This window comes from Aethalodelphis obliquidens, unplaced genomic scaffold (genome assembly GCF_003676395.1).
Source record: "Aethalodelphis obliquidens isolate GAN/ISIS:26980383/991018 unplaced genomic scaffold, ASM367639v1 scaffold8, whole genome shotgun sequence".
Classification (NCBI taxonomy): domain Eukaryota; kingdom Metazoa; phylum Chordata; class Mammalia; order Artiodactyla; family Delphinidae; genus Aethalodelphis; species Aethalodelphis obliquidens.
In genome coordinates, this window is record NW_020837952.1 from 788,724 (window position 1) to 809,279 (window position 20,556).

The 20,556-nt window shown below is 38.6% G+C and overlaps 2 protein-coding genes across 10 annotated transcripts in view; one reads left to right on the plus strand and one right to left on the minus strand.

The window, feature by feature from the left end:
* SENP1 (SUMO specific peptidase 1) overlaps positions 1 to 12,028 on the minus strand; it is a 62,904-nt gene extending 50,876 nt beyond the window's left edge. The window contains exons 1-5 of one of the 5 annotated variants that reach the window (XR_003432758.1): positions 11,120 to 11,750; positions 7,560 to 7,607; positions 5,513 to 5,643; positions 4,392 to 4,473; positions 3,497 to 3,538 (exon numbers count right to left, since the gene is read on the minus strand). Coding sequence is in view for 4 of the 5 variants with exons in the window: in XM_027106078.1 (XP_026961879.1) it covers positions 3,497 to 3,538; positions 4,392 to 4,473; positions 5,513 to 5,643; positions 7,560 to 7,607; positions 11,120 to 11,171 (355 nt within the window). In the remaining variant the exon portion in view is untranslated. The other 4 variants (XM_027106080.1, XM_027106078.1, XM_027106081.1 and 1 more) reach the window with 4 other exon arrangements.
* Positions 11,940 to 20,556, plus strand: part of PFKM (phosphofructokinase, muscle) — a 42,618-nt gene continuing 34,001 nt past the window's right edge. For 2 of the 5 annotated variants that reach the window (XM_027106070.1, XM_027106076.1), the window contains exons 1-4: positions 11,943 to 12,204; positions 13,039 to 13,129; positions 13,787 to 13,909; positions 15,304 to 15,416. The gene's annotated coding sequence lies outside the window, so the exon portion shown is untranslated. Of the gene's footprint in view, positions 12,205 to 13,038; positions 13,130 to 13,786; positions 13,910 to 15,303; positions 15,417 to 16,682; positions 16,767 to 20,556 lie in introns of those variants that run through there. The other 3 variants (XM_027106074.1, XM_027106073.1, XM_027106071.1) reach the window with 3 other exon arrangements.

A 20,556-nucleotide genomic window follows, 5' to 3' on the forward strand; every position in this document is an offset into this window, starting at 1 on the left:
AGCTAGGAGTAGAATAATTTTTATAGCCTCCTCTCTCCATCAGCAGGATGGGACAATTTAAAACAACACCTTCAAAATAACTTCAGATGTTAGGCTATGTAACTGAGGAGCACCAGTAGAAAGACAAAAATTTTAACTCTCTACTCCCTGAATTTTTGTCTAATGCCAACATCACTTTGAGGATCCTCTTTCAAAGCATATTACTATGGAACTTTGCACAATATTATGTATTTATGTTATTTAAACTATTTAACGTAGCTTTTGATACTCTATCCAAAAAGTTTGGCAGCTGACAAAAGTATCAGTTTTGTATTGTATTGGAATTTTTTTTTTAAGCTGATCAGGATTATCAGAATTTAGGCTAAATAAGATGGAAAAAAAGCAGCAGTCAGGGGTGGTATTAGTACCAGTTGATGCACCAGTGGATGACCTAATTTACTTTCAAAATGAATTACAACCTTTTCCCTTTGTAATCAACAACTATGCTTGACATCTATTACTATTACTGTAAAAATAAGAGACGTGAGGCTAATGAAAATGAGTTTCATTAAAGGACCAGAAAATCATTATCTTTAAGCAAAGTAATAACAGTAGAAATCTTCCTCTCTCATACTTTTTTTTTTGTTAAAATTTGATTAGGGAATGATCTAACTAGAGATGTCTACTTGAGGAATAAGTCTACCAAAAAATGCAAATTTGAGACCAAGGATAAACCAGAGTAGCCCCCTCAATGGCATCTGACAGAGGTTTGGGCTCTAAAATTCAAGGGAAAAGCACAGGAGCAGGCAATCTGTTTCACCAGAATAAGGTGGTTCCATCCCCACTCAATGAAATCACTGAACAGTGCTCTACTGCTGATGGGATCAAGCAAAGCTAGAAAGGGACCATCAGGAGGCTGCACTCATTCTTTTTTAGTTGACAGTTTATCCCAGTATTCTGTCATCATTAAGAAGTCAGATTGCAAATGTCACAAATAAGATTACTTATGTGTACATACACACACATAGAACTATAGGGAAATACACCAAAATTTTAACTTTGGTTGTGTTCCAATGATAGAATGATGGGGATTTTTTTCTACTTTTCTCTACAAATTTTCTACAATGACAGGTAGTAATTTTAATGACATAACGAAATTTTATATTTAAAAAAAAGTGTGTCAGGCAATCACTTAGTATGAAAGTAACCATCAGTTGCTCCTGTTAACTTTCAGATTTATTTAGTTATTATGAATACAGGATGCTTTAATTCATCTTACCTACTAAATGCCTATTTGGCAACCTAATTTAACATGTTTTCCAAAGATAAGACATTGACAATGATTCTAAGCTTGAGCAAAATCATTTTTTTTCATCTTAAGCTACTTTTCTTTAAGGTTTAAAATGTTTTAATTTTCTTTTCAATTGTGCCCTTAATAAAATCAAGAGGTCTTCAAGTCTGACCAGCACTAAGTTATTAAAGTGATAATGTTGCATTTTCTCTGCTTTCTAAATTAAAAAAAAATGTTTTTAACAGTCTAATCTTGAAACTAAGAAGCAAATATTTAAAAAGCTTGATACAGAGAGGCAGATCTAGTAAAGTATAAATGGGAAGCTCCAGACTCTAGGTTCTGAAGTTTGAGTTTTTCCTGTGTTTGTTTTCATCTTAGTGGAGGAGAGGATACTAAGGTAGGAGGGGAGACAAAGACCAGTACAGTCAGAATGAGGAGGCTGAGGCAGGTAAACTGGGGACCCACATCTAGTCCAATCAAGAGGTAAGTCTCAAGGTGACTGACCACAGAAATCAATGTGGAAATTATTGGAAAAGAATAGGAGATAAGAGACAATATTCTGCAGGACTTGTAATGAACAAGAATGGGTGTGGCAAAGGAACAAAGTTTAAAAAGTACACAGTAAAAAGATCTGAATTAAAGTCTTTATTATAAGAAAAAAGTATACAGACCCTTGGCATTCACAGATTGAAAGTTCTGATTGTCCGTGAGCAACCTAAAAGGTCTGTGGCATGTCCTAAGCTTGCTTGGTCAGGGGCTAAACTTGGCAGAGGCATAAATCTGAATCCTCTGCTTCAGGCAGTATTTTAGAGAATGAATCTAATAGCTCAACAACCCCATTTCAATATGGTTTTATTATTTGCAGTTGGTATTCTCTAGTCATCACCATGTATAAAGTAACTGTTATGAATTTTTTTCCTTTCCTAAAAAAATGGACTTCAAGTGAGAGATAAAAACTCTGGCATAAGATTTTGATATAGGGATCAAATTGTGGCATGAGGACAAACAGAAAAAATATAACCCTCAAGAATCATGTAACTGAGTAGAAAGCCAGCACTCTGGTTAAATACCACCACAGTCAAAAATATAGGGACCTGAGATGATCTCAGAAATATCCTTTGTGAGTATCAAGGGTCCACTGAAATTTAAAAGAAAAAAGCTAAAACAAATTATTTTAAGTCATGTTATTTATAATAGCTGAAAATGGAGAGGGTGAATGGGACCTAAACCATAGACAAAATGAAGGAAATGAAGACACAGGCCCATTATCCTAAATCACAGGCCCCTGGATCCAGTTGTGTTTCTACATTAAAAATTTTGGTGATTTTACAAAGATAACCTGGTATATACTATGTAGCACTTCTAAGTATAACCTGAAGCAGCACCCTGTTATCAAACATACTGATATGTCTACAGTAAAATGTGTAAATATTCATATTTACAGAGATAAATAAAAGACAAAACATTTAAATGTCAGTTAAATGTCAGTTCGTGTAGCTTTTGCCAAGTAATGAATTGAGCTCAGGTCAGGTTTTGATGTCAAATAAATTATGAAAATATTCTTTGGTTTTCAGAGCTTTTTGGATTTTGGAATTGCACATAAAGGATTGTGAATGTGCATATAAATTCCATGGATTATGAGAAATCAACAGAAAAAGGTAAATAAGAAGAATAACAGGTAAGCAGATAGAAAATTTAAGAAATATATATTGGGCAAAAAAAAATCATATTTCGAATCATACAATGTGTACATAGATATATACTCAGATAAAAAAACAGAGAAGACCACAGGGTTAAGTAAGAGTTGAGTTAGCCAGGAGACCTTGATTATAATTTTCTATATATGATTGTTTACTATTAAGCAATTACTTTAAACAAAAACCAAATATTCTGTCCAATGGTAAATCAGCATACAAAATTACAAGCAAACACAGCCTGAGTTCAAATGAAAATATTTTCCACTCAACTGTCCTTCCCCTATGATCAATACTAATAAGCTATCAAGCCATATTTCAGGCTCTCTGCTCATCAGAAAGGCCTTTTCAACAATAATGATGGCAGAGTTAACTTTCTGAAAAAATTAACTGATTTTTCTATACAATTATGCACATACTATGTGGACACCATTTCCCACCCCAGAAGAGGAAATCCAGTGCCCAGGGTAAAGTACCACCCACCTAAATGATATTTAAATATAATATAAATCTAAAAGAGCATCATACTAACGTCTTTTTAGGGGAGGAGATCTCATCTTGCTGACAAAGAATCCTGAGGAAGCCAAATAACAACAATAATTATTATTTGCATTTCATATTTATTATCTCAACTTATCCTTATAAAAATCCCATTGAAACAGGTTCAATGGTATGGCTAATATTCCCATACTTGGGTCAGGTGAGGAGATTAAAGCATGAGGAGTGAAAAGACTTTGGAAGACCACTATAATCTTCCTGGGTCATACTGCCAGGAGACTAACCAATAAAAAACTCTCAAGTTTCCCCAAGACAGAGCCAGATCATTGGAAATCCAAACCTTAGAAAGGGGGCAGATGAAAAGTCAGGCAGGCCAGGGGCTAGGAAAAGCCTAGAGAATGCTGACTTCTGTCATGGATCACAAGTTGAAAAGGCAAGCCCTTGAATATGCAAGCATGGCTGTGGCAGGTGCTAGACAGAAACATGTAGTTAACATTTCCTGCCCTAATGGAGGGACAAGCTTGGGTAGAAATAAATTTTCAGTATTTATGATTTCAAGCAGAATACAAATAGGCTAGCTCTGTGCTTCAAATCAGTATAAGTAACCTTTACACCACATACACATATCTAAAAAAAAAAAAACCAAAAGCCAAAAACAAAGCTGTATTGCTTTTAACAAGGGCATAATAGACAAGTAGGAGAATGGATTCTAAAAAAAAATCTCCCTTTAAAAAATATCTGGTTGAGACTAGATCAGTGAAGTATTATAGCAACCATACACAGAGAGCTCATTAAAATGATGTTTTAGTGGAGAAAATACCATTTTGCTTTTGACAATGTTTTCATTTTTAGAGACAGTAAACACAAACAACTTGCTAGGAAGAAGTCTGAAAGGTAGAAATGCCTTGACTCCAAGTAATGTGTCATACCTGAATAATAATTTGGATAAGCTGCACTTCTTGTAGAACAAGTATACGACTGGTCCAAATTTCCTTGCCTGGAAGGTAAAATCTAAACAAAACAAAAGTTTTTTCTTAAACCATATTTTTTACAATAAAACAAAAACTTACACTAGGAAAAATATATAATTAAACAAGATTATGATATATTTCAGAATGCAATATAATTAATTATAATTATATATATTATAAATAAATTAAGCTACATACTAGTAAGAAAGGAAAACATGATGAAATGATTAAGGCTTCAAGGGGAAAAATGGGCAAAATATCTGTTATACAACTTAATTCAAAGAATGCTCATTAGAAGGTAATACGTATTTAATATATCCTGTTCTCAAAGCCAGGTGTATCACATATCAAAGCAGCTGAAAAATCAACCTGGTTTTGATTCTCTTGATAACTTTACAGGACAGTTCTTAATCAGAGGTGCTGCTGCACCCCACTACAAATCTGGAAATGTGTAGATATATATTCAGTTATCAAAATGATTACTGGGGGAAGATACTGCAGGTATTTAGTGCCCAAGGATGCTAAACATTCTGCACACAGCAAAGAATGGTCTCATCCTAATTAGTAATGGCTTCCTACTGAGAAAGACTACTTTATTAACAGTCCTCAAACCTTGGAGATTTTTTAAACTGCAGATTCTGATTCAGCAGGTATGGGGTAAAGCCTGAGATTCTGCTTTTCTAATAAGGTCTCAGGTGATGCTGCTGCCGCTGGTCCCTTGAGAAACTAAGCTTTATAGAACAGAGAAATTTCAGAGCTACTGTATATTTTCATAGTTTCCCCCATTTAATGCTCAGCAATTTTAAGACACCAGTTTAAAAGAACGCTGATCTGTGTATTAGTTAATTGTAATATTCAGAGGAATAATAAAGAGTTTCTAAAAGGTATCATTCTCCAAGGATTTGTACATAGCCTGGCTCTTATTTAACTTTAACGTATCAAACAGAATTCCAAATACTAGCATTACTGATTGTAAAAAGTTTACATATATTCTTGTGCTTTTGAGTGTGGCATTTAAACTCTATCAGATGAAAACTTAAGCCAAAATAATTAATTAAGGAAAGAAAATTATTACTAACCTGATGGTCAGAAAGTGAAAGCTGGTCCTCTGGAAAACCTGTTTGTGACAGGAGATGGGTTTTGAATACGGAGTTGTGGTTCACTAAAGTTACTTCTCCAGCATCCATCCTCATCCTATCAGCAGTATCATCTGGGGAAAGAGTCCGGATTAGTTCAAGTCACATAATTCTTCAATACCTACTTTCCTATGAACCAATCTTTTCACCTAATAAAAATGATTTCCCCCAAACACCTCTACAGTCAAATAAAACCGCTCCTTCATAACTCTTGGCAAGAAATCTCAAAATGTCACTGTCAAAAAAACAGGCCCATGTGCAGAAATTGGTTAATTTGGAATCGAGATCAGCTACTAAATAGTTCAAAACTTGTACAAGAATAAAAAGAGCTTAATTCAAAGTTTTAAAAATAATGAAATTTTCCCAAAAGAAAAATTTTTTTATTTTAACTGTAGAAAAAATTTCACCATTCAAAGCAAATACTCTTAACCCTGGTTTATTTCCTGTTTCAACTCAACAAGGTGCTTTAAAATTTAATCCACTTGAAAATTTTTTATGCAAAAAGCGTAATTTATTCATATAGCTCTTAATAGATATCAGCTCAGTTACTGTATACTGTGGCAGAACTGTACTTTATTACCATTTTTGAGACCTTTGTTACCATAAGAGTTAGAATAGGAACAAGTGAGAGTAAGGGAACTCAGGGATTTATACTGCTATCAGCAATGAGAGAAAAGGGAAACAAATGACCAGGAGAAAGAAGGTAGACTAAACAAAAGGAAAAAACAGTAGAGGGAAGACTAATGTGGACTTAAGAGGAGCCTATGGGATATTATAAGATCGAACTGTATAGATTTTTCAACCTATTCCTAAATTGACTATTAGTCTTGACCTTATACTGTTCCCTGTTATAGACATAAAGTACTATGAATAGCAGAAAATGTTCCAATCACAATTAATTCTCAATGCCACTAGCTAAATGAAATTTAAATTTTACCTTAATCAAATTATTTATCACATAGAGGGCAGTATAACAGTACTAAAGAACAAGGACCCTGGAACCAGTCCCTGAGTTTAAATCCTGGCTCTGCCAGTTATAGCTGTGTGATCCTAGGCAAGTTTCTTAACCTCTGTGTCTCAGTTTCTCTGTCAACAAAATGGAGATAATAATAGTACCTACTAGGTACTAAAGTAAGTCCCCTACATACAAACGAGTACCGTTCCGAGGGCACGTCCGTTAAGTCCAATTTTTTTTTTTTTTTTGTAAGTCCAATTTGTTTGTAAGTCCAACAAAGTTACCCTAGGTACCCAACTAACACAATTGGCTATATAGTACTGTACTATAATAGGTTTATAATACTTTTCACACAAATAATACATAAAAAACAAACACAAAAAATAAAGAAAACATTTTTAATCTTACAGTACCTTGAAAAGTACAGTAGTACAGTGCAGTAAAACGGCTGGTGCTTCTTAGCAGTACCACCTACATTACTGCTGCTTTATGCTTGCTTCAAGACATCCTGGCCTTGAAATAAAGACACCGTACTACTGTACTCTACACAGTACTGTACAGTAAAGTACACAAAAGCACAAGGACTTGTAGAGGATGCACACACGTGACGATGTACACCAGACACGTGAACTAACTTACGTGACTGGACATGCAAACGCATGTTCGCATCTTTGAAAAGAAAGTTCACAACTTGAAGGTTTGTGTGTAGGGGACTTACTCTATTAGGTATTTTAAGTACTTAAAAAGCAAGTCCTTGCACACAGAAATGCTTGCTACTGTGTATTTAGCTTTTTCAACACAATGAATGAGAAAATGCTTTAAAATGTTGCTATAAACAATATCCCAACCAAAAGAAAATTGTTTGGTATACTGTATTACATAATTAGGATGAGATCTCCTTTAAAATTATTATTAAGCACAAAGACACAAATATTGAAAATATTATTAAGCACAAAGATGCAAATATTCTTTCACTCCAGCTTATCTAATCAGAGTAACTAAAAGGATTGAACACTACTTCATAGTCAGTCTTACCCATGTCAGGTATTTTCACATCACTGACTTCAGCAAAGATACAAAGTCCTATAAAAGAAGACAGAAAATAGAAATGTTACATTCTGAAACATCTCTTTCATGTCATCACACAACAGGAAGCCACTCAGAAGTGACACTTGTATTCTTAGTGGAGAAAAATAGAACATGGTAAGGCAAGTTGATGGGAAGAGAATGGGAACTAAAACTAGCCTGAGGTAGTTCCAAACATTTCTGCAACCTGTGTAATACTAAAGAGCAATTATGGACTACCCACAGAATCACAGATTACAGCACAAACCAGGTTAGGAAAGCCAACCCTTTGCAGATTAATTTGCATATGATCATAAAGTTAGTGACTGCACTGAAATTACAGCCTAAACATTCTTCCCAATCCATTAATCTTTCTATTACCTCATGCGAAACCATTTTATTTTATTTTATTTGGACCATTTTTAAAGTCTTTATTGAATTTGTTACAATATTGCTTCTGTTTTATGTTTTGGTTTTTTGGCCTCGAGGCACATGAGATCTTAGCTCCCTGACCAGGGTTCCCCCTGCATTGGAAGGCAAAGTCTTAACCACTGGACCACTAGGGAAGTCCCACTAAATCATTTTATAAACAAGTGACAGATCTTGTGGTAGTCCTGTTAGGACTTCTCTTCCATACGTCTTAGCAGCCAAACAAAAAGTTATCAAGGGACACTTTGCAGTTGTACTAAGTACTTTTTCCCCCATCATTACTCAAACAGTTGCAAACCAAAGTCCCTTTGCCTACATGAAATTATTTTTTTCCTCGATATATCTAATTTGCCCAGAAAAAGAAGTTAAAAGCCTAACTGATGGAACTAGGTTAATAAATGTACCCTTGGACACAGGCTTCTTGGCAGATTTACAATAGGAGGAGACTAGAGATGGTACATATATATAGTCATAATCTTATCACATATTTTTAAAAAGATTGAGCACTTCACCAAATACATAGCACTATCAGGGCTTCAATCTAAGGAAACTGCATGATGATAACAGGAATTCTTTACGGCCCCAATAACGAAGTGCACACATAAAGGAAGGCTGCTCGAGCTTCTCCTGGCATAGGTACAGACTAAGCAGAGTAATCATCTGATTACCTAGTCTTGCCAGGGAGGTTTCCCAAAGAATTTAAGCCCTAGATTTAGGCTTCAAATATATTTCCAAATGCTCAACTTACTAAAAGGTTTCTATCTGGTAGTTCTACACATTATTCTTTCCGCTTCTTTCTTTTTTAATAAAGCCAAATTCCCTGGGTCTCCCATTAAGGGAAAAAAAAAATCCTATCAACCAATAAACTAGCAGTGGCTTTTTCACATTTCACTCTTTCAGGTCATCCCGTAACTGTCATCGCTAGTCTAGTCTTTTTTTTTTTAACAAACCTACCCTTTTAATATTTATTTAAAGTTTCATAACACACCTGTTTGGCTTGGGTGGGGAGGGGTGAGGGGACATTTTTTTCAGGTTTAGTTTTAAAATATTTGCTCATTTTCTACTGTCCAATCATTTCAGCACTTCCAAAGGTTCCCTAGGACACTTTGCCTCTCTTCTCTCCCTGTCCCCCAGCCGCCCCCAGCTCTGGGGGCCCATGGGCCAGGAGTCATCACTAGTCTTTTTTGTTGTGTTAAGAAGAATGCCAATTTAAAAGCCTGGTGCCCATTAGAACAATCCCATGTTAACTTCCTTTGCATTGCTGAGATAGATGTGAAGAGGGAAGCAAGCAAATCAAAGAATGTTAGAGATTATGTCCAGAGTGGTTAAGTGACTTGCCTGAAATCACAAAGATGGGGCAAAGGGAAGACAAAAATCCAGGCATCCTCACTTCCAAGCAAATGTTCTTTCAATAAACAATACAAAATCACATCCTTTAGCATATCCTTATTCAAGGATTCATACACATTGGCAAGATAAAAGTAATCCCTAGCTAATTCTGGGGAATCCACACTTTTTTTATAATTTTAAGAATTAAAGCCCCACATTTACATTTTAATACAAATACATCCAGCTTCTTCAGTGTGCTACTTCCTTTTTGCCACTTTGCAAATACAATGGGAGAGGAATATTTTACCCCAAGATTCAACATGAAATGTTGGACCTGGAACCTCTGAAACCACCAAATTCTTTCAAGCATAAGAATTTTTTCCCTCTAAGAAGAGCATTCTAGTAACACATTTTCTACTTCACTTTGTTCATTTAATTTATTAAAAGAACATAAGTAGTTACAGGTATTCAGATGAAGTCAGGTAAGTAGCTGAACACAAGGTAATAGGAAATCTGAAAGAAAAAAAAAGATGGCAAAGTCCTGACAATAACAGAATGTAATAAGTATGGTAAAACATTTATAAGTTTACATACATGCAAAGAGGTGATAATAAAAGTGAATGTTTAGAGCTATGATGAAGTTTTTTGAAAGTATATATTGAGGAGAGGCATTGTACAATTAGCTTTATGCAGGACCAAGATGTAGTAAGAACAATTTATGATATGAGAAGGGTGTGGAAGTGATCATATGAATTATCCTACTACGAACTCTGGGAAATTATGTTTATGAGACAGTTTTTACCATATCATTATGTACTTTTGTTGTTGTTTTTCATATTTTTACAAGGAATCTCTCCAATTAGACTCTAATACTTTAAACACCAAAGATTCACTTTCTTTCATACACAAACATTTACTGTGCACCAGTAACATACAGAGGACTGGTGATACAAAGATGAATAAGAACTGGTCCCTGCTGCTGAGCATCTTACTGTCCACGGGAGGAAACCAGATTCATCAACAGATATTACAGCCATAAAATAAAGCTGGTGCAATTGGTAGGAGGTGTAGGAGTCAGCTAAAGAAAAGGAAGGACTTCCGAAGCAGCAGTCAAGAGTTACGTCATAGCTTGAGGCAGAAAAACCTGTCTTTTAATCCGTTTGCTCCCTCTAGATTTGCCATCCGATGGGTGATACGAAGACCATCTTTGCAGCTGGGATAATTAATTGGAATTAGGTTAAGAGTGAACGAGGCTTCTCAAGATAAAAACAAATGAGGCTTCCAAAATGGGACTAGAGGGAAAAAAGGGAAACTCTATATTGGAAGGTTAAGGGATCATGCTTAAAGAGATGCTTAAGGCTTCACGGTAACTGTAATTTCAAATTCAGTGTAATTTATCTTCCAACACGAGTCCTTAACACAAATTATCTTTATAGAGAGTAAAGATTTAGGAGATGATGCGATCTACTCCATCCAAAAACATCCAATTGGAAGAGGGACCCTAAATCAAATAGTTAGTGGCCTATAAAAGGCTTTATATAAATTTCATAAGAATCACCACCACCCCAAATATAAGTGAACCAAACGTGAGGTGAAATGACTTAACAAGGCTGACGTGAAAGTGATAAAGGAGCAAGTTATTGCCAACAAGATAGTGGAAATACTGCAGAGGCACCGATAAACAGAAATCACCAAGCTCAAGAGAAACTGGGCATATATCCAGAGAGATCACGTTAGGGGACCCCAAGAAAGAGACGGTTGAAGGGAATTACCAGAAGGCGATGAGCCAGGTAAGCAAACGGTGGCGGTTAAGGGGATTTTCATAACCTGGGCAGGAGGGTCCGGACGTTTCTCTCTGGTGGTGGCACTAGCGGTATGACATCTCGGGGAGACACCACAGAGTAAAAAGAGTTGGAGAAATGTTTACGTGACACGCAGAAGTAGTCGAGAAATATCTTTCAGGTCTCAAGGAAGGCGGGAGGTGAAGCAGGTATAACAGAAAAGCGGAGCTTCCCGGTGAAAACAGCTTTCCCCTGAGAGAAAACCTGCTCTGGCGGGAAAGCCCCGAAATCCCAACCGGCCTTTTCCTCACACGTAGGGCTGGGTGCTGAGATGGGGCCGGCCGTGACCTTAGGGAGGCGGCCTCTCCTCGACCCCGGAGAAAGAGGCCTCAAGGAACGGCCTCGGGAAACCTAACTAACGGCCACCGGCCAGATCGCGGCCGGCAGACAGCAGGGGTGAGGGGAGGTGGTCCCAGGGGGCGGGGCAGAGGAAAAAGCGCCGTCCCCACAGCCGTCCCCGCTTCCGTCCAGCCCAGCCCAGGCTGCCGGGCCCGGGCCCGCACTGCCTCCCGGCCCAAGCTCCCTCCATCCTCACCCCTCCCCCAGCTTCCCGCCGCCACTCACCGAACCGGAACCGGCTGCTATGCGAAGGGGTTTCCGGCCGGGCGCGGAAAGCAAAACCCGGGAACCGCCGCGAACCGGAACCGCCTCCACAACACCGGAAGAGCTGTTCGGTGGCAGCGGAGGAAGGGGGTGGGGTGAGAGGTCAAAGAGCAGAGTCGAGGACCCGCGCAACGCCTGCGCAGTGTGGCGAGGCCTGAGAAGCCAAGGGATCATCTAAGGCTGTGGTTATAAGTTCCTCTTTCAGTTTTGGCTTTTTCTCGTTCTCGTTGTTAGAATACTGTTAGTTTGCCCTTCGTCCTTCGCTTTTCTCTGTTCCCTCGGCCCCCTTACCTGCTGCCTTCTGGTTCCGCTCTGGCGATTTTTGCTTACGCTCTGGTTTCCATGGCAGCTTCTTGCTGTGGCCCTCGATTTGCGAGAACCTGTGGCCACCTTGACAGATGTTGACCTGAGAGGTAAATCTAACTCAGGCTAGATTCATGTTTTATTGAGAATCACAAAACGTTAGTGCTTGTAGAGGTTATTGGCGATCATTCAGTCTGAGTTTCAGAGATGTGAAGTCTTTTCCCAAAGTTATAAAGTACATGGCAGATCTGGGCCTAGTAAACAAGTTTCTTAACTTGCAACCCTATACTCTTTGCACTACATCATGCTTGATTGGCCATTGGGGAGAAGGGGGTGGGGAGCAGCTTGGGATTGGCTTAGGTTGGACTCTAGAAACGTGTAGAAATTTCCAGAACTCTGGAGGAGTTTGAAACACTCCTCCAGGAGGTGTGAGGAAAGCTATCTGGGGTCAAACCCAGATTTCTGCCCTCTGAAGAACTAAATGGCCATGTTGTTGTTCCTGGGACCGAATTGATTAACCTTTAATCTTTATTTTTAAGAGAAAATAATGAGAAGAAATGTGTTCATTTAGACTTGTTACCAAGTCCCTCAGCTTGGCAGGCCTCAGGACCCAAGCCCTGTCTAGAAGTCTTGGAGAAATGCTTCTGAGTAAGCACTCTAGACCCAGATGACAGCCACAGTCTGAGGTCAGACTTGGCTGAGCTGGAGGCCCCCAGCCATTTGGCTACTCCCACCTGCTGGAGAAGATGCGTGCTGAGTTCAGGATATCTTGCCCTGTCAAATGTATAAAAGTAGATTATATGTATCACTTCATATGCTGACATTTTATACTGTCAGGTCCTAAGGCCTGTTAGTATTGAACATACCTGGTCCATGTCACTTTTATCCATCTTATTCATTCCACAGATCAGTTGATTTGCATTAAACTCTGTCTCTATTTCTAGGAGACAACCGTGCATAAAGAGGAGTTGCATCTGAAATTTTTCACGTGTGTGATTCAGTCTCGCCAGTTAGTCAGGACTCCTCAGAGAACAGGTACCAGTGTCTCCTGATCATACTCAAGTGACAGAATGGGTTCTCTTGCAGGGAATCACAGTACAGGATATGAGACTTACTAGTGTAGAGGCAGGCTTTAGCAGTCAACTGACCTTGTTTTTCCATCCCCACTATGATAAAATGTTTATGACTGAGTCTTGTCTTTTCCTTGTACAAGTATCAGGTGAGATTTTGGCCTGATGTGTGGGGATAGGCCCCAGGCAGGTAAGGAGGAATTGGGAGTTGAGGGAGAACAAGATTTATAGCACATGAGCTGGTAGTTGATTTCTCTGTCCTTTGTGAATTATTTCAACCTTTCCAGGTTCATCTGTGGGAGTCCTTGTTGCCATTGGAATTGACACTCCAAAACCTATAAGATAAATAGAGTCCCAAAGAAAAATGGCTTTCTCTTCCACCCCAGTCTTAAAGTTTCTAGTTATGTGTTCTGCTTTTACCTCATTTATGTCAAAATAGTAGAACCTTTTGGAGGTAAGATAGTTGTTGATAAGAGTCATCACTTCTCTAATTTGTCACTGGATTTATGTGAAAAATGCCCTGGAAAGCTAACTGAGAGCCTTAGAGAAAGTGAAAGAGAATAAAGAGCACTCCCCTCCCTGAATCCCACCTTGAGGGTGACCTAGAAATGTTGCTTCTCAGCTGAGGAAGCTTCAACTTGCAGCATGCTCATACAAAAGCCACCATCCAAGACAGACGCCTTGAAGAGTCTAGATACTATGGATGATCCAGACTCCGTGGAAGGCATACCTATTTTTAAAAATGGTGAGGCACGTGGTTAAACAAGGGGGAGGAATGTGGAAAGGAGTATTGGAAAGTGAAAAATTTATGAGTAGCATTATAAATTAGGATAGACTTACTGAATTCAAAATATGAGTTAAGACACAGGGGAGAAAGTTGGTGTGTGTGTGTGTGTGTGTGTGTGTGTGTGTGTGTGTGTGTGTGTGACAGAGAGAGAGAGAGAGAGAGAGAGAAATCTGTAAAATTACAGAAAGAGGGACAGTTCCCTCTATGAAGAATAGCTTGATTTAGTCAATAGTAAGTCATTTGGCTCCCTCATAACTGTAAGCTGCTAATCTGGTTTAACCTATTATTAGGAACCTTGATATATAAAAATGTGAAACTTAAAAAAATAAATTAAGGAGTTATTATATCACAAAGTGATTCCAAATATCATTAAAAAATATTCAGAATCCACTTAATAACAAATTTCTCTTTAAGTAGTGTCCAACTCTTAGGCAATTTATATGAAACTTCAGAAACACATTTATGTGTTTCTTCTCAACTTAAATATATCTGTATTGGAGTCAGTTCAGTGCAAACATTTATTGAGTTCCCACTACGTACCCAATAATATGCTAGAAATGATAAGAGAGGTTGTAACATAACCTTGTCATTGTCCCAGTAGTTTACAATTTGGAAATGCCTTAGAGTTTCTTTAGTCCAACTCCTTATATTTCCAGAAGGAATTCAGGTCTAAAAAGGTTTTCCTCAAGAAGTTAACAAATTCATTGGAGTAATTACTCCCAGCACCTATGAAGTATATAGCAATATTTATTCAATAATATTTGAGCACTTACTATTTGAAGTCATTGTACTAGACTCAGTAGGAGATGAGAAAATGAACTAGATGCTTTCCCTCTCCCCCCAGGAGCTGACGATCAAGAAGGGAGATAATAAGTTAAGAGCTTGATAACTTTGGTTCAAAAATGTTGAATTTAAAAAGAGGATGCCTTGGAGATGTAGGAAAGGGAGCTGACTGCTTAGGTAGAGTTTCACTGAGCTCTAGCATGTTAGCAGGGCACCATGATCCAGGATCCAGTCCTAAGCTTTGAAATGGCATACACTCTGACTTAATTCAGTCCCCTTAGTGTACCCAGGGTTAACCAGACTCACAAGAAAATGGTTTGTATACAAGAATTCCAATTTATTAAGCTGTTGGAAGAATACATATCTATATATGGCAACTGTGTGTGGTCTGTGTCCCTTTAATCAGACATTGCTTTGCCCATGCATAAAAAGCTGCTAGGTAAAGAAATAAGCCCAGCTGGTGGACTTGTCCTACAGTTTCCCGAATTTGTATAGATTATTTCTTATTTGCCCTCTTCTTCCCTGCTTTTCCCATTCTCATTTTGCTCTATACTTAATACTCACCTCAGACCCCCTTTGCTCTGATGACCCATTTGGAACTGCTTCTGTGGTTTGAACTCAGCATTATCCCATGGACAAAATTTTGATGTTCAACTTCTGCCTTTAAGCACTGAGGCCTCAGGTAAGAGCTACATTTAACCCTTCCAACTCTCCCATTAGAGACTAAGAATCAAATATCTTCCCAATTTGCCCCACTGGGGCCTCCATTCCTCCTCTTCCACCTTTCTCCCTGCCTACTTCCCCTCCTTCATTCCCTCCTCTTCCCTTCCTTTTCTTCCTTCCTCTCTACCTCCCTCCTTCTCTCCCTCCCTCCTTCTCTCCCTCCTTTTTGTTCCTTCCAAGAAAAGTTGTTTAGCACATATTATGTCAGGCACTGTACTTGGCACTGGGAAAAAAGTAAGGAAAATCAGTACATTGCCTGCCCTTATGAGGTTTATGGTCTTGTGGGAGGAAGACAGTAATCACATGATCACACATGTGGCTAGATAATTAGAATGATGCAAGTACAATGAAGGAAAATAATACCATGGAATCAGAGTGTAAAACAGAGCACCTAACCTGGCCTGAGAAGTCAGAAAGACCCTTTCTTGGGAAGACCTGAGAGATGAGTATGCATTAGCCAGGCAAAGGGGGAAGAGGAGCTTTCTGGAAAAAGGGACAGTAGGCTCTGAGATGAGAAGGAGTTTGGCTCATTGGAGGAGTAGAGAGGCCACTACAACTTGAGTGAGGGGAGGAGTAGCTGGGGAGCCAACTATAAAGATAGTAGAAGAGCCAAATCATGCTATGCCTTCTGGGTCTTACCACTGCTAAGCTGTAAGAACCTGTATTCTTGCTAAAGGAAAATCAGTGGGAGCTCTGCCTCTAACAAGATTGCCTTCATCTCAACCTAGTCACCATTCAACATTGAGCTCCTGATCCCAACCTCCCAGGACCAGCTCCAAGGAACTTGTGTTTTCATGAAGCTAGAATTTTCAGGGCTTTTATAGTGTCAACTAAATTGGAAAGATCATTGAGTGGGAAAATAACCTTAAAGATGCTTTTCTTCCAGTCAAGTATGCAAGGATACCAGTAGACCTGTGGAACCCTTTTTTTCATCTTCCATTGGTTAATAGAAATGATCTTATTTATTCTCTTGGACCACCCTACTCTGAGCCCCCTGTTAAACTGCCTCTCAGTTAACCCAGGGGAATGTGTATAAGAGCCTGAAGATATATTCCTTGGACTTGCTAAACAGCTAGTCCTTTCACATTATGCTCGATGAGGTAAAGCAGAAGAACTGAAGTAGAAGACTCACTCCCAATATTGTCTTATATAATGATTATTTGTCTTCTCTTCTCTGATATCCCCCCAAACTTTCTTCTTTAAGAAAAGAAAAAGTGTATCTGGTCCAAGCTTGAGTCTTCACACCTCGGCTAAAGACTTTGTTTACCTCTGCCCTTATCAAGACTTGAATGTGGTGCTTCAGCCTGCGGTAGGGGTCATCTTGTTACCTGTAACCTCTTTCTTGAGCTAGCTTTCTCAAGAAGTTGATCCTCATTGGCAGAAATGACTCCATAGGAACCACCCAGGCCTTTGAGACATGCAGATTTATTCTTCAAGTGACTGGTGTTCCTAGACCGCCACAACTTAGAACAATGGTTCTCAAACTTCATTGTGCATCTGAATCACTTGGAGGGCTTGTTAAACCACATTGCTCTGCCTCAGCCCCAGAGTTTGTGATTCAGTAGGTTCCAGGTAGGGCCCAAGAATTTTCATTTCTGACAAGGATCCAGGTGATGCTGAATCTGCTGGACTGGAATCAAGAAGCTTTGTCTTAAGCCAGTGCACTGTGTCAGAAACTTTAATATTTGTTGCTAGTAGAGGCTGTAGGGTCTCCAGGGGTCATCCTATGCCAACTAGAGCTAAAGATGACTCTCCAGTGCAGACAGTGGTTTCATGCTTGTGCCCAGGGTCTGTCCTCAGGGAGCTTACATTCTAGTGGAGGCAAACACACGATAGCATATTAGTCAGGTAAGGACTAGATGAGATCCAGGGGTTGTGTAGAAGTGAGAGGACCAGATAGATATTTGTTTCAACCCAGAGAGAGACCCATACCTAATTGCTACATATGTTTCACAGTATGAACCCACCAAGTCATAGTAACCCATTTACAATTCTGATTCTGGTCCAAAGGAAATCTTGGTGATCCTCGGGTATGATACTCCTAACTTCTTCCTGCCTCAGAACCTTTGCATTTGCTATTCTCCCCATCTGAAAGCTCTCCCTCCAACTGGTAGCATGGTTTTCTCTACTGTTTGTTCAGACTTCTTCCTAGAATGTCATTTCAGCAAGGTTTTTCCAGAACACCCTACTGCAGATAGCACACTTGTTGCTCTGCTTCTTGGCCCTGCTTTATTTTTCTTCAAAGCATTTATCACTAATTGACTAACTTGTTCATTATCTGCTTTCCTCACTAGTATTTAAGCTCCATAAGGATAGACAGGGTTTTTTTTTTTTCCCAATCCTGGATCCCCTTGTGTCTAGAACAGTGCCTAACATGTAATAGGTGCTCAATATTTGTTGACTGAACACAAGAAACCTATAGTATGCTATTTCCTCTTCTCCTGGGTTAGAGTTACACCTGGATGACTGACATACCTACTTCTCATTCCTAAATGATGGTCCTGGTACACCATCACTAGCATTATCAACATAATCTTTATCTTCTCATACCATCCTAGTGGTAGTGAATGGACTCATGAGTATAGCATACAACATCCTCTTTATTGCCCCTCATCTATACCAGCGTTTAGTAATCATTGTGAAAGAGATCTTCTGTCTTCATGAACTACTCAACTTCCTGGCAGTAATGTCTAATTTTATCCTAGTTAGAGGGTCCTCTCCAAAGCTCTCTATATGTTTATTTAACTACCATTACTTAACAGGGTTAATGGGCAGAGCATATGAGCCAAGTACTTTAGGATATCTCAGCTGGTTTACTCAAGTGCTCTTCCTATCTAGCTGCTGCAGAATTCTCTTTAAACATCTTCTTGTACTTCTCTCCCCCAGAATGCCTTATTTCATGATAATTATAATTTTTGCCCCTATTATTAGCCTGGACTTCATGCCAATATCCCAAATAGCTGTCTAATACCTAGGAAGCTCTGGGGAGTCTAAGAGGACCTTCTAAATGTCTTCCTGTACTATGAGGATCTATGTAAACAATATGTCTTTCATTGCTTGGTACCAGTGTATGACGTATAAGGTGAGCTGTCGTATAAGGTGGCTCTCCTTTGTGCACATTAGCTTTACCCAATGTGCTGAAAACAAGAAGACCACCAACAGATAGTACAAGGTAGAAGAAATAGTAGACTTTAACCACATGGCCTTCTGGGTCCAACTGACTTTCTTCTTATGGGTTCAAGTCTTTTTTCCCCTCACTCTCTGCCAAGTCCCCTAAAGCCTGAATTCTAGCTACCAACCTCAACAACTGAAGAAAGCTGATTATATTTTGGACAAAGTTCTAGATTTCCAGCAGAACCCTAGCTAATTCCTATCATTGAGTCATTAGAATGGGCATAAGCCCCTCTTGAGAAGCCTATTTGAGAACCCCAGGTTTTTTTCCAGTGCAAACCCAGGACATTTTAGCTTTCTCCTCTGGAAGAGGGGTCCAGGGTGTCTGTCCTTTTTCAGCCCCATTAAACCATACCAGTAATGAAAATAATCTTGTAATAGGGCAAATTCAGCTACTGGCTTAGTCTGGTCGCCTCAAGTTTTTTTTGGGTACCATCTCTTGTTTGCCTAACTTGCTGCTTTGTTTTTTTGACTCCTGGTCCTTAACTCTGCTAAGCTGTGTGCTTTACTCCTGACAATTTCCTTAGGCACCCTAGCTTGTATGACAATGTTTAGACCCCTTTCTCACTCTCTTCTTCCTTAGTCACCATACTATGTTTACCTGTAGGCGTCACATACCAGCACCATGCCCTGAGGGATGCTTCTCAGACTCCCCTATTAGAGGCCCGAGGATTGGATATATACCATAGTTTTTAGAACTTCCCAGATCTCAAACATTCCCTTCTGTCATCATTCCACCATCAAATTATACATCCAAATTTTGATTCATAAGTCAACCATAGCTGACTAAAATGCCCCTTCCAAGTTGTTAAGATTCCTGGGAAACTATATTTGAAATTTAAGTTTTTTGATAAACAGAAAATTATGAAAAAGTGAAATGTATGGTCTTGGAGTTTAAGATTAAAATTAAGGAAAATCCATATAAGGAGCTGTCATGGTTTTATCATATCATCCATCTCTCTAATACTGGAATATGTATATCCATTGGTGTTCTTCTCTCAAACAGTACTAAATAAACACTGCCAAATTCTTACTATCCAGGTCCCATTTTTTTCTTACTCCATTTTCCCTCAACTAATATATTTATGGCATAAGAATTTGATATATTATAATTGTTAATTGGGTTATTGACTTCTTCAATTATATCCCAGGTCCAATGAAATATAAGCTTCCTATGAACCTTTGATAGCCCCTCTAGATAAGCTTCTTGAGAGCTTATTATACCTCAGTACCTGACAGTGGCTGGCACATAATGAGTCCTCAATAAATATTTGTTGAATGTATGAATAAATTAATAATGAATAGGGGTTTCTCAAAATTCTTAACAGGAAAACATTTACAGCCATTTCTTAATATGATGTATTTCTTCCATTAGCTACTCTCTATTTTGGGTTGGTTTTTTACTAATTTAGCTCTCAGAGAGTAACGTCTTCAAATTTGGGTATTACTCCAGGATAACCATAGGCAAGGCCTAAGTGCTTTCTGTGATTCCAACCTCCAACTGACCTGAAAGTTCCCTAGGTGCCTTTTAAGATGATATTTCTTTGAATTGTGCTCATATAGTTTTCTAGGAACTCCTAGGGATGATTGATCCCTGGACAGAAAAAAGGATCTAAAGGATCAAGTATATTGGGATAAGGCTATGAGTGAGTGACATTTCCTTGTCTTTACCTAATTAAGGTAGACCCATTAATGTAGTAATTCATTAAGAACACTTTCAATGAAGATATAGGAGTCGGTAGTGGGTAGAAAGGGGAAGGGGTGGATTGATTTTTAAATTTCAGCCTTTAGATTAATTTTTGGAGTTAAAAACCCCAGAATGTATGGGGAGCTTTTCCAGCCTCTCCTTTTTCAAATTTTAAATACATATTTATTGAGATGTAATTCACATATCATAAAATTCACCCATTTAATATGTATAATTTGGG